The 12,641-nt window shown below is 43.5% G+C and overlaps 1 protein-coding gene across 18 annotated transcripts in view; it reads right to left on the bottom strand.

Annotated features, from left to right (window-relative positions):
* The window catches only part of BRSK2 (BR serine/threonine kinase 2), a 405,249-nt gene that overhangs the window by 14,368 nt on the left and 378,240 nt on the right, over window positions 1-12,641 (bottom strand). For 11 of the 18 annotated variants that reach the window (XM_083587315.1, XM_083587319.1, XM_083587322.1 and 8 more), the window contains 2 exons: window positions 11,909-12,089; window positions 9,807-9,896 (listed from right to left, as the gene is read on the bottom strand). In XM_083587315.1, coding sequence (XP_083443441.1) covers window positions 9,807-9,896; window positions 11,909-12,089 — 271 coding nt within the window. Of the gene's footprint in view, window positions 1-2,197; window positions 2,246-9,806; window positions 9,897-11,908; window positions 12,090-12,641 lie in introns of all 18 variants that reach the window. The other 7 variants (XM_083587309.1, XM_083587321.1, XM_083587325.1 and 4 more) reach the window with 1 other exon arrangement.

The following is a 12,641-nucleotide window of genomic DNA, read 5'->3' as shown; positions in this document are numbered from 1 at the left end:
ACTATTGGGAACCTTAGGGTGTGCTTCCATTGTTCCTTTGCAAGTGCAGCCTGTATTGAGTCCAGTTTAAATTTTGCAACGGGGTCATATGTCATCAGGTGATTGACAGCCAGATCCAGCCTGCCCCCTGAAAATGGATCCGCACAGCTGCTGAAGTCAATTGGTGATCGCTCTGGGTTGGTGCACCAGGTGAACACCTTGCTTGTGCCAGCTGCTGATTTCTTCCACAGATGGGTGCTCCAGCTTGTTCCCTTTGAGCAGAACCTGCAGTTCTGTACACTAGCACAGCAGCAGCAAGGGTCACTGTCTCCTGGCCTTGCTCCTGTGCCTCTAACAGGAGCCTGCCAGTGTCATGCAGAAATTTAGCAGCTGAAATATTTGCTGGCATGGAGGTAAGTGGTGTTGAAAGCTTTGCCTTCTTTATTTCTGCCGTAAAAGAAACAGGAGCAGGGCTAGGGAGTGGCAGGGTGATGAGTGGCAACCCCAGTAGCAGAGTTGGGTAGTGCTGTGTGAAACTGTGGCTTCTGTTGGGATGAGTGAATCAGAGAGCCACATGCCCTTGTCTTCATTCTGACTGATCAGCTTGAATTATTATGGGGTTTTAGTGCTGCATTTCTGCATGATGGTGGAGCGTTCCACTTGGTGATTACTTACACAAATTCTGAATGTTACCCTTTGCTAAACAGATGACTGCTTCGCCCCAATTCTGTGCCTCTGAAAGAATCCCCATGGCTCCTTTATGGGCAGGGAGCAATTCTCTCAAGTTATCCTAGGCAAGTCACTTCACAATGGGGCAGGCAGAAGCTGAGCCTCGTTGGCTGAGTCTCTTTGCAAGGGAGGGAGGGGGTCACTCCCTGGTCCCCACTTTTTCAGGAGAGGGAGTGGGCTTGGGGTGGGGGCTTCTCCCCACCCTCCACCAGCCCACCAGCCTGTTCTCATGATGGCAGGCTGTTGTGACTCTTGGACAGGCTAGCTGGGGCTGGGACAAACTACAGCACTGTCATTTGCCACATACTATTGGGGGTCCCCGCTTGCTTCTTGTTTCTGTATAAGGCTGACACGTGAGGTGAATCCCCACGTTGGAAACAGGTACTGGAGCATTCATTGGGTATCTGCCACAGCAATAATTAAGGACAGAAACTGAAGGCCTCCCTGTCCAGTGGCCAACTGGCCATATCAATTTTCTCTGTTGGCTCTCCCTGACAAAAGAGCACCTTCTGTCCTTCTGAGCACCCTAACTTAAGAAGGATATTGACAAGCTGGAAGGTGTGCAGAGGAAAGCAACCAAGATTACGTACAACAGAAAAATGGTATGCAGCCCAATCCAGATCGGGGCCAGCTACTTTCTTTCTAAAAACAAAGGAAGTTGATTTAAGCATGCTTGTGTTAAAACACTTGATTAATGTCATCTGTAGTTGGGTCCTCAGTCTCTGTTCTGAGTTGCCATATTCTATTTTTGGAAAGAACTATAGAAAGAAAGGAGATAACTTTGGTGATAGAGGAGTAGAGAGAACAGGGATTAAGCGTGAGTCTCTCAAGCCAAGGAAGATGAGCTGTTCAGTGGAAATTTGTTCACTTTACACTTGTAGGCCTCACAGTTTGTTTCCATCAAAAGCAAAACAGTGAGTTGGGCTGCAGTTAAGCTTATTTACAGTAGCTAAGGATGCAACCACCGGATGAGATATTTCATTTGTAGTGGGAGCAAGAGAGGAATTTCCCTAGGAACAGTGGGGTGAGACTGATGGAATGAAGGCAGAACCTTGTTGTCCTCTTTTCAGCATGAGCTGGGGGGGGGGGAGCCAGGCAGTAGCACAGCAGAAAGGCAAGTGGTATACGGCTGCAGAACAGAGAAAGGTTGATTTGAAAGTGAAGTCAGAGTAAAGGCTTAAAAGCATGTATAACATCACCAGACATCTTTTTTGGGGGGTGGGGTGGGGTGGAGGAGGTAGTGTGAGAACAGGAATTTGCAAGACTGTGGAACCACGGATGCAGTGGTTGTGCAACATGGCAGGTCTGCGCACACGTGGAGGAAAAAAACTGGGTGATGTGTGTGCTCAAAAGGCAAGCAAGAGGTAAAGTGGGTGGTCATAAAGAGTGTCCAGAAAAGGGAGAAGGGAAAGGGTAGTCAGGTAGTCAGGTTGTTCAGTGGAGGCTGGGGGCTGGTGGGGGGGAGAGAAGGTGGAAGGGAAGTTCTTACCACATTTGGAAAGTCTCCCAGTCATCAACTCCATACAGTTAGTGGTGTCTAGATCATAAGAGTGGAAAGAGGAAGGAGGGAAAACAATATAAAAAATCGTTTCCAGATCTCTTCGTAGAAGGCAGTAATGTAGCAAACTTTTTCCTGGAGCAGAAGTATATATGGGATTGGCATTTCTACACTCAGTTGAGATTCTTCCTAAACTTATGCTAGAAGTGTGTTTTTTTGAATCAATCATGTAACACAGAGCAAACACTTTCTCCTCCCTATCGCTGCCATATATTTAATATATGTGTTACAATGAATGTCCAAAGTTTGGGGACTTTTACATCCTGGCTACCTCAGACAAATTTTGTGAAAAATATCCAAAAATCTAAAGGCCCACAAGTGAATTCTGAGAGCTAATCAAATGTCAGCATTTACTTGGGTATGTCTGAAAGATGAGAGAAATACAACAAATGACAACTAGGACTGGCTTCATTCCCACATGAATGCTGACATTCACCAAATTTCATACATTCACTGTAAAACCTACAGAAAGAAAAATAAAATACTTTGCAACATAGAAATCCCTGGAAAAGGCTGTTCAGCTAGATCAAATGTGTGAGTCCATTATGATGACTCATAGCACTATGAACATCATTGTCACTAAAATAAAAGCAAAGTATTATTCTACATGTACCCAAGATGCCAAGCTATCTTCTTTCACTACTATCTCGTCCACCTCGGGAGCTATAAATGCTATGATATCTTGGGCTTCTCCAGACAACTTATTTTATCCCTTAAAACATTCATAGCCTGCTTCTCCTAAGAGTTTATGGCAGCTAGTAAAATGGAAAGAATTACAAAAGAGTGAAAAAAATGTATATTTATTTATTTAAAACTACCTCCAAAAAGTTCTTCCTATTGCTAACAATAAAGTAATGCAGTTTCCACTTGGCACCAGCAGTAATAATAGCATCCCCCATGAAAAGGGTTGGGGCTATCCCTCTTTCAAAGGAGGGGGCAGTAATTCCCCTACTTGCAGAGCTGTGTTTTGGGAGAAGGGATTACAGTGGAACCTAGGTTGTCAAACGTAATCCGTTCCAGAAGACTGTTCGACTTCCGAAATGTTTGACAACAGAGGCGCAATTGCTGGTCGGCAAATTCCTTTGAAAAAATGGAGAAATGTGCCTTGGAAGCCATTCGACTTCCGAGGTGCGTTCGAAAACAGAAGCATTCACTTCCAGGTTGTCGGAGTTCGGGTTCCGAATTGTTTGGCTTCTGAAGCGTTCGACAACCGAGGGTCTACTGTACTTCAAAAATGAGACACATTCAGGATGGCAGCCATAAGGGGTGGGTCAGGGCAAGAATATGTTTTGACAGTAACAGCACAAGTTTGGGGCTTGTGAAAAGTAACGACTCCAGGAGCAGCCCATTCCGTTTTGGCGCCTGAGGCGAAAAGGGAAGTTTCCATTTCCCCCTCTCCCAACGCTAAAGCCAGAGTTTTGCTGCTGCCGATTCTCTTTAGTTCTCTAGGGAAGGCAAGAGGTACCTGGGGAACTCTGTTTGCTGGAGAAGTAAGAAGTGGCAGTAGCAAGAGCTCTTCTTGGCAGAATCCTGCTGCCTGAGGCAATTGCTTTGGCGAGCCTAATCATAACGCTGGCTCTGCTTGACTCACATAGGAAGTAGTTGGTGGTAGGTTTTTGGCTGCCGCCCCCTTGTGTCTTATCTTATGCTGAACAGCATAACGACAGAGCATGTTAAGGCAGCTTCCACACTAGGGCTCTTTAACACTGCTCAGACATTGCTCTCCTGCGATGAGCCTGAAGCAAAATGAAACAGTGGCTCTGCAATATAGCACCATATACAGTGGTGCCTCGCAAGACGAAATTAATCCGTTCCGCGGCTATTAGCGGTTTAGCGGCTATTAACGGCTTAGCGGCTTAGCGGCTATTAACGGCTTAGCGGCTTAGCGGCTTTAAGAAAAAGGAAACAAACTCGCAAGAGTTTCGTCTTGCGAAGCAAGCCCATAGGGAAAATCGTCTTGCGAAGCGACGCAAAAACCGAAAAACCCTTTCGTCTTGCGCGTTTTTCGTTTTGCGAGGCATTCATCTTGCGGGGCACCACTGTATTGCCTATAACCATGATGGCAGTGTCTATCTCCATGGGCAAGGTATTAAAATATGTTAACCTAGCAGCAAGTTCCATACAGTCATGTTTCTGCTTCTCGTGGCTAATGGCCCTTTAATTAGGTCCTTCCTCCTTTGTCTCATTGCTATTAAAACAACGCTAGAGCAATCCTATGCATATCTACTCAGAAGCACGTCCCACTGAATTCAGTTGGGGTTGTTCATGGGCAAGTGTCTACAGGACAGTGGTCCGCAGAGACATTCCAACACTTCCTCCTTTGCAAAGTGGGAAATGCATTGCTAGCAAAGATGGCTAAAGATAGACGTTCTCTAAAAGGGGTTAGGTTGTATAAATGTTAGGGTAGAAGAGCAAAGCAAAAGGATAGGTATGCACCAAACAATCCAGCAGGAAGGGATCTTGGAAAAGAGAGGCAGGTCTGGGGTGACTGTAGATAAGGGAGCATGATCAGAAATAGCAATGCGAGGAAGGGTCCAGCAGAGTTGAGAATCTGACTGAGAAAGGGCAGCCACCTCTTCCTGCAGAGGCCTTGCACAAGGTGAGAATGTTACAGAAAACAAGGAAAACTAGTTATTTAAAAAGTGAAAGGAGAACCTGGAAAGAGGGCATCCATGGGACAAAGATGAAAGACAAGGCTATCAATGGCCACCAAGTCATGATGGGTCTATATACTGTCTTCATTTGCTGGGGAACAACAGAAGAGGGCCACTGAACTCGTGTCCTGCTTTTGGGCTTCCCAGGGGCATCTGGCTGGCCACTGTGGGAAACAGAGTGCTGGAACAGATAGGCCTTGGACAGGGCTCCTCTTATTTACAAGCCGTTGAAATCATTCCCATGCATGGATGGATGTTTTATTTATTTATATATATAGGGGGGGGGGGCTACTGTGATTAACAAGTAACCTGTGTGCTGGCTTCTGTCTCCATCAGTTGTTCTAAGAAAAGTGGAGCTGTTTCCAAGGTGGGAGTTATAGAGCTTTGAGGATGGAATGCTCAGAAGGGTTTTATTTATGATGCTGGTGGGTTGAGGCCATGCGGTGTTAAGTGTCCCAGTGTGTACATCCTTGTATTTTCCCTCTTTGCTAACACTTCTGGATCTGTTAGCATATCTATAGCAATTATTGAAAAGTCTGACAGGTTCTCAGGACTGAAATGTTTAGCAACTGGCTTCACCCCCTTTTTTGGTTTCTAAAACATGTTGGTTGTAGTTTTTATTATGTTCTGAATATGACATCCCTTTTTTGCAGTCAATTATATGAATTATAATTATATATGGATTATAATTATATGGACCTAACGGTCAGGGGTCCCTTTACCTTTACCTATATGGATTATATTGCAAGATTTGCTGGTGATGTTCTGTTTTGACAAAAAAATGTGGAGAAATCCATAATGGCTATCTTGAAAGAAGCTTCATTTAATTTTACCAGAGCAGCTGATGAAGGCAGAAGCTGACACACTTTGCTACAAAAATAAAGCTCTTTTTGTTAATGAAAATAACATATATATTATTTTAGTTATTAACCAAATCCTAAAAGGAATCAAGAACTGGCTTGTATGAAGTACTATTTGACACCCCTCCCCCCGTGTGTGTACACATACACAAAACTGGGCATCCATGCAATTTTTTGGTGAAGATTTCCGTCAACTGGAGCTCTCCAATAACCCAGCCATATACCAGACCTGGTCTGCATATGCAGCAGAACACTGAGGAGGTGGAATAAACTGTGTCTCTTTGGACTGCAGATATGAGATACCATGTCTGAATGCTCTTCTGTGTGAAAATTCTCTACAAACGGGAAACTAGAGCATTGTGGAGACAGTTTCAGTCCACCTTTCTGTTGTGCAAGTCTCCTACTTATAGAGTCTCTTATTGTTGTTTAAACACAGAGAATTATTACCAAAAAAATAACGCCCCACCAGTAGCTCGTAGTGATAAAGTATGTTCTGCAATTTCAACACGCATATCATCTCCTCCTCATTTTCTCAATGAATGGCAGCTTTATTTCACAAACACAGATGCTGGAAACTGCAGTCCTATTCAGAGATCGTTGCATTTCATAAATAACCAATGATTTCTACTAAAGCTTCAGTGTAAAAAGTTCAGCAAGATTCACATCAAGACCTACCAAAGAATAAAGCACTACAATTATGCAGGCCTCCCCTTCATCCCACAGGACATTTAAAACAGCTTATCAAAATAATAAGCGTTTAAGTTTGCATAAATACATAAAGATGAGATGAAGGAACTGTGTGGGACCTACTTTAAATACATCGGTTTCTGATGCTGATCTGATTCTGAAAATAAAGTCAGCAGGTTGCAACCCAGAAATCCCAACCTTTCCTTAATATTAACAATGCAGGAAGTGTAGTAAGCACAAAATGTCCCACTGCATTGTTAACGGTTACGTATAGCCTATTGCTGGAAGCTGGAACTTGCAACAATGGCTGAAAAGTTTAGGAACCACACAGACATAAAACAGGGCAGGGGGAAATCAGAGAATTCACTGCTCAGATGAATCAATGGATTATTTTAATACTGCCATTTATGGAAAGGGATACACAGACAGTTAACTCCTTCCCAGAGGAGGTGTCTGCTAGAGGAAAGCAATCAGTCCTGATAACAGAACTGGTATCATATGGAAATAATCACTATTCATTCTCAGAAACATCATTTCTTACTAATGGCTATAGATTTGTTGTGTGGAACAAAAAGAATGCACAAAATTGAGACATGGGCAAAAGTGTGGTACTTTTTTTTTCTATCTACCCAGGCAGGATTCTCCTTTCATTCAATAAGGACTTCTTGGCAGAGTGAATATCCATGGAGATGGTATTCTCTTTTCACTCTGAAGATCATGGAGCTTCCAGAATTCAGGTGCACGAATGAAAGTGTGTACCTAAGGCTGCCTGATCAGTGATCATTTCAAGGAAGAAATCTCCAGTGGCTCAGGGAGCACAGCGCTGAAGTGCTTTGGTGCTGAGTGGCATTTTAGTGGTGCACTTAGCTTTCACCTGTGCACTGAGCTTGTTCCAGTTTGCATTAGATCAAAAGTAATAAGCAGAGCGAGTCCCAAGAAGCAGAAATGAGAATGAGAATGGAAGATACTAACTGGGATGTGCAGGTGTGACACAGGAACGCACCACTGAAATGAGATACACGCACAGACAAGGAAACGACGCGATGTCTATTAATATTGGTGTGAGCTTGCAAAGAATGAGAGACAACAGAAAACAGTCCTGTTCTGAAACCCAGGCAAACCAGTTTAATGGGCCAGCCCACAGCTCAGCAGACCAAGCAGGGTCCGGAGATGTAGCAAGCATCACCTCCACGAAGTCACAAGTCCTTGCTGGCAGTGATGGAGCTGGAGACACGTTCAGAGATGGGGTCACCTAGCTGCAAGGTACATCTGTTGCAATATACTGTATCATCCCTCTCCCTCTCGCAGTACATACAGTATATGTTTGTGCACAGAGAGGCCTCCAGTCACTCACCTGTAATGGCACCTGACCTGGAAGGTGGGGCACACTGCTTTGCTAGAGCAGGTGAGCTCTCTGAACTTCTCCAGAGGCTAGAATCAGTTACAAATACTTTGCACTTTAATCTGTGAGTTACAGATTAAATGAACATTGATTTCGACTGAGGCTGCTTTTGAAGTAAGCAACTGTTCCTCACAGAATGCAGCTTGATTTGGTGTTACCCAGGCTGCAAAGACATTATGCTAAGCTGAATGGCCCCTCATGATTCTATGATCTCCTGGGCGCCAGGGGACAAGAAGGTGGCTTTTGTGTTGGAAGGAGAGCAGCATTCCTTCCCATGCCCATTCAAGGCTCATCTGGCAATCATCTGGGAACAATTCTTCATTAATTCTATTCCATTTTAAAACAGTGCCATTTGGTGCCAACTTCCCAATAATTCCTATCCCATTTCAAAATTTCCTATCCCATTTCAAACGAGCATTATTTTGGTGACATTTTTGCTTCCCTGTTTTCTCAACCACAGCCTGGACATCCATATAATTTTTAAATCACAGCCACATACGAAATAAATGTTTCTTGTCAAGAATTCCATCCAGTCACAGGTTTATTTTAGTCTGAATTCACAGAAAGTGGAGGCTGTTTAATAAGTCACTATGAGTAAATGCTACACATGGGAAGTTTGTTCTCTGTTGTTATTGTTGTTAGCCTCAAAAAGATGCTAACCTTATTGAACTCTTCTAAAAGCATGAAGAGCTGGGGCTAGTGAGGACAAAGGCAACTTTCTTCCCATGTGGCTACAACCACTGCATGATGAATTTATATAAGAAGCAGTCATCCTGCAGTGCTGAGTCTTGGAATCTACCCTGATGCTCCCTTTGCTTATTAATTTGAAACTCCTTGTTTCCTATCCTAGACCAGCCAGACATCTGCAGATGCAAAGTAAGTGACAGCAGTCTGTCTGACCAGATTCAAATTATATTGATCAGTTTTAGACATCTAGTAATTCTTTCCCAATCCTTGCTCTCAGTTGTGAAAGGCTGCCCATCTCCTCCTGTTGATATATTTCTCACATGCTTGTCATCACAAGGGTGGCTTTAAAGGGTGAGATTAGCTACCACTGGCATAGAGAGAAATTGGACTTTGGGTCTATGTACCTCATGTTTTGTTCTGTTTTTCCCATACACTTTACAACAGACAAACGTTTCCTGTAGTGTTGCAGAGTTGTTGTTGTTTGCTTGGAAGAAGCTAAATCCGCTTATCCTAGTGACCTTCACGAGGTGAAGCAGTGAAGATCAGGGCTTGTGGAAGGCTAGAGAGGTAGTAGGGGAATTGCTAAATGAAGAGATTGCCAGTAGATAAATGTTCATCCCATTCATGAAAGGGCTAAAGGGTAATAAAAAATTATTTCCTCATGGAGTGTGGCATAAAACTGTAACAGGCGAGATATTTCTGCCATTGCTCAGCCATTTCCACTTCATTAAAGTGAGCAGATAAAATGGCATGTGGCTTCTTCAGAGTAAGTGACTTTCCAAAAATCAGTCTTGCTCTAAACTTCCAATAATTCCCACTTGCTAGCAAAAGTCACTTCCTCCCCAGGAGCTAACTCAGGCCATTGTTTCTTTTAAAAAATGGTTTGTAGAGGACTCTTTCATCAGATACATTTTGAGGCATGTCCATGATTTTGGGGTGGGGGGGATTTTTGGAATTAAACAAACTGCTGATGACACTTCCTGTGAAAAGGGGGACAAATGGCTCTTGGGGCAGGGCAGGGCAGGGCAGGGCAGTTCACGTGGAGGTGGGGGGGATGCGTTTAGGAAATGGGAATTGGTGCAAGGCAGGTGGGAGTGGAGCAAATGGCAAGGGAGAGATGTGCAGAGGAGTCTTACTGTTTGTGCTGAATGAAACTAGTTTTCTAGGTGCAACTTGAGGGCTATGCTGATAGGTGCTTCCAATTCATGTCCTTGCCTGAAGCAAAGCACTGAGCTGTGGAAGCTACTTACCTGATAACTGCTGCACTGAAGGCTGGTCATGTGTGCTTAACAACTGTGCCTGAATGGTTTCTACTACCCTCTTAAAGCGACGGCTTGGACCTGTGAAAAGACACATCGGACTGTGAGTTGTGGAAGAACTGAACACTGCTGTGGAAGGGAGAGTGTAGGAAGAGAGCACATTTCCATTAACTTTTCTGTTCAGTATTAGACTTCATCTGAAAGCTTCTCATCCTTATGTTTACAAATATTTCCAATTCCCTTCTGTTAATTATTTCTTCTCCTTTATATTCCCCCCATGCCACCATTTTGCTGCTCCTCTGCCAGCCCCTCTGGCTTCTCTCTCTCACTCCTGCCTCTGGGCTTCCAGCCATGCTGCTCCCTATGCTCAGAATAGACCCCACCTCTCTGTTCAGCAAATAATTTCATTTTTCTCTCCCAAGTCCTTATCTCAAGACTCACTTATGCAACAAAGTTTTTTTCAGAACCAGCTACCAGAGGCTCACTTTACCTGCTCCTCCATTACTAATTTAGTCTCTCTTTCTTGATCCCCATGACTTTCTATCAATCCTTGAGCTTTCTTCTATCTTGCCTAGTTAATGAAAATGGCAAATCCTCTAGAAAGGAATGGTGTCACTTTTATGTTCTGTACAGCATGCACCTAAGGACCTTGTTCCAGCTCTATGAAAGTTTAATATTAGTAGCAGTAGGTTATGCCTATCACATTCTTAATAAAGCTTTATGAAGACACACTTCCTTCTGAAACTTACTAGACCTTCCAGCTCCCTTGCAACATCTGTAGATCTCATTATATTATACTTAACTACCTAGTTCGTATACCCCTGGTACCTCTACCATTTCTCCCCAACATGGCCAGCAAAAAAACACTGTTCCTTGTTTGCTTGTTTGTATTTTTTTAAAAAAACACTGCTTAGTCTCCAGGATTTTTCGTAACCCAAATCCCCTAAGCAAGGTAGAACTATCTGTAATCTAAATAACCATCCATTTCCAAAGCTTTTGCCTTTTTTTAAAGCACTCCAGAACAGCTGGCGTCCCATGAAGCTAAACACAGTCAGTATGACTAAAGAGGGTGGAGCGGTAAACTCAGCCCACCTCAATTTGAGTACTGCTAGTCATGTAATGTGGCTTACCAAGTGTTTGACAGGCCTAGCATTTTTTTTTTTTTAAGTTTCAGGCAGGCAACAAAAGCAGATTTACTGAGTCCCTGTTGGACCGCCATACCTGGATGATGGACAATGTTCATCTGCGCAAGTCACAAGCTACACGTACCTGCTCTACTAGGTAAATGCCCCAAATAACATCTTAAGGGCACCAATTTTGAAAGCTCTCTTCCAGAATTCTGAAGACTAGTTTGACTGCTAAAATGTTTCCTTTTGAAGCTGCCTCAAACACAAACAAATCCAGAGAGGCAGCTGTGTTAATCTGTTGCAGCGAAAACAACAGAAAGTTTTGTGGCACTTTTAAAGACTAATGAATGGTATATTTGATCGTCAACCCTACACAGGAAAAGAAATAAAAACTATGTAAATCATCGTGTGTTATAAATGCATTTCACAGCATATATATCTGACATTCACACACAAGGAAAACGTAAGCTGTGTTAGCAAGCTACAACTGTTAACAGTATAATTATGCACATGCACGGCAAAAAAAATTGTGATGTGCCATTTTCCACACATGATGACCAGCAATTTGGATGGCTTTAAGAGAGGATTAGACATGTCCATAAAAGATAAAGCTATCAATGGCTATTAGCCACAATGGCTGTGTTCTTACTCTACTGTCTGAGACAGTCTGTGAATGCCAGTTGTTGGGAATCACAATTGGGGAGACTTCGGTTGCACCCAGGGGTCCTGATTGTGGGTTTCCCACAATCATCCAGTTGGAAGGACGTAGGGAGTGGAGGGACCTTTGGCCTGATCCAGCAGGCATTTTCTTACAACAATCTAGACACCATTTGAACACTTCCACATACATGCAAACTGCTGCTGCCTGTTGAAGAAATTAACTACAATTAAGGCCGCCCTCGCTATTTTGTCTGTGCTCCTCCTCCTCCTCCTCCTCCATGCGGACAGCAAGCTTGTGACAATTACCTGATAAAAGTGTGAAAGTGACTGAGTAGATCCCGTTCTCTTTCTGGGCCTCCCCACCTTCTGTGTATGTTATGTCCACTTGGAACTTCACTGGCTTCTGAAAGACAGCAGGGCCCCCTGTGGATTTGTACTCTGCGCGGAAGCTTGTCTGTGAGATGACGCTGTGACTGAGGCTGGGGATCTAGTAGGAAACAACAACATGAAGAACAAATGGTACTACCACTCTAAAACCAGTGACAACACACCAATTTAAAAAGCATCAAAATCTGAATGGGAAAGACTGCTGTTTTGTGGGACTGCCCTTTCTTTAAGAATGAAGGAGCATTCCAGTCTGATCTGCAGCAATAAAAAATGAACTTCAATAAGATCTCATCAGCTGGCCATTTATTAAAAATTGTTAAATGCCCAAACTCCCAGCTATGAGAACCACTCACACACAGCATCTTTGCCTTACCAGGATTCAATTTCAGTTTACTGGCCCTGATCTAGTCCACCACTGTGTCTAGGCATGTCTGGAACACCCATGGCTTCTCTTGATCCAGATGTTATAGAGAAACAGAGGAAGGTGACATTTGCACACTGTTGACACCACACTCCAAATCTCCTAATGATTGCTTCCAGAATCTTTCATATGGATGTTAAGCAGCACTGGGAGCAAAATAATCTCCCAAGACATTCAAGAAGAAAATTTATAGAGTGCAGGCACATAGTCATTCTGTGCTCTCCTCTGGAC

Source organism: Podarcis filfolensis (assembly GCF_964270895.1).
Source record: "Podarcis filfolensis genome assembly, chromosome: 1".
NCBI classification, from domain to species: Eukaryota; Metazoa; Chordata; class Lepidosauria; order Squamata; family Lacertidae; genus Podarcis; species Podarcis filfolensis.
Note: the sequence above shows the minus strand (reverse complement) of the source record. Positions and strands in the feature narration are given on the sequence as shown.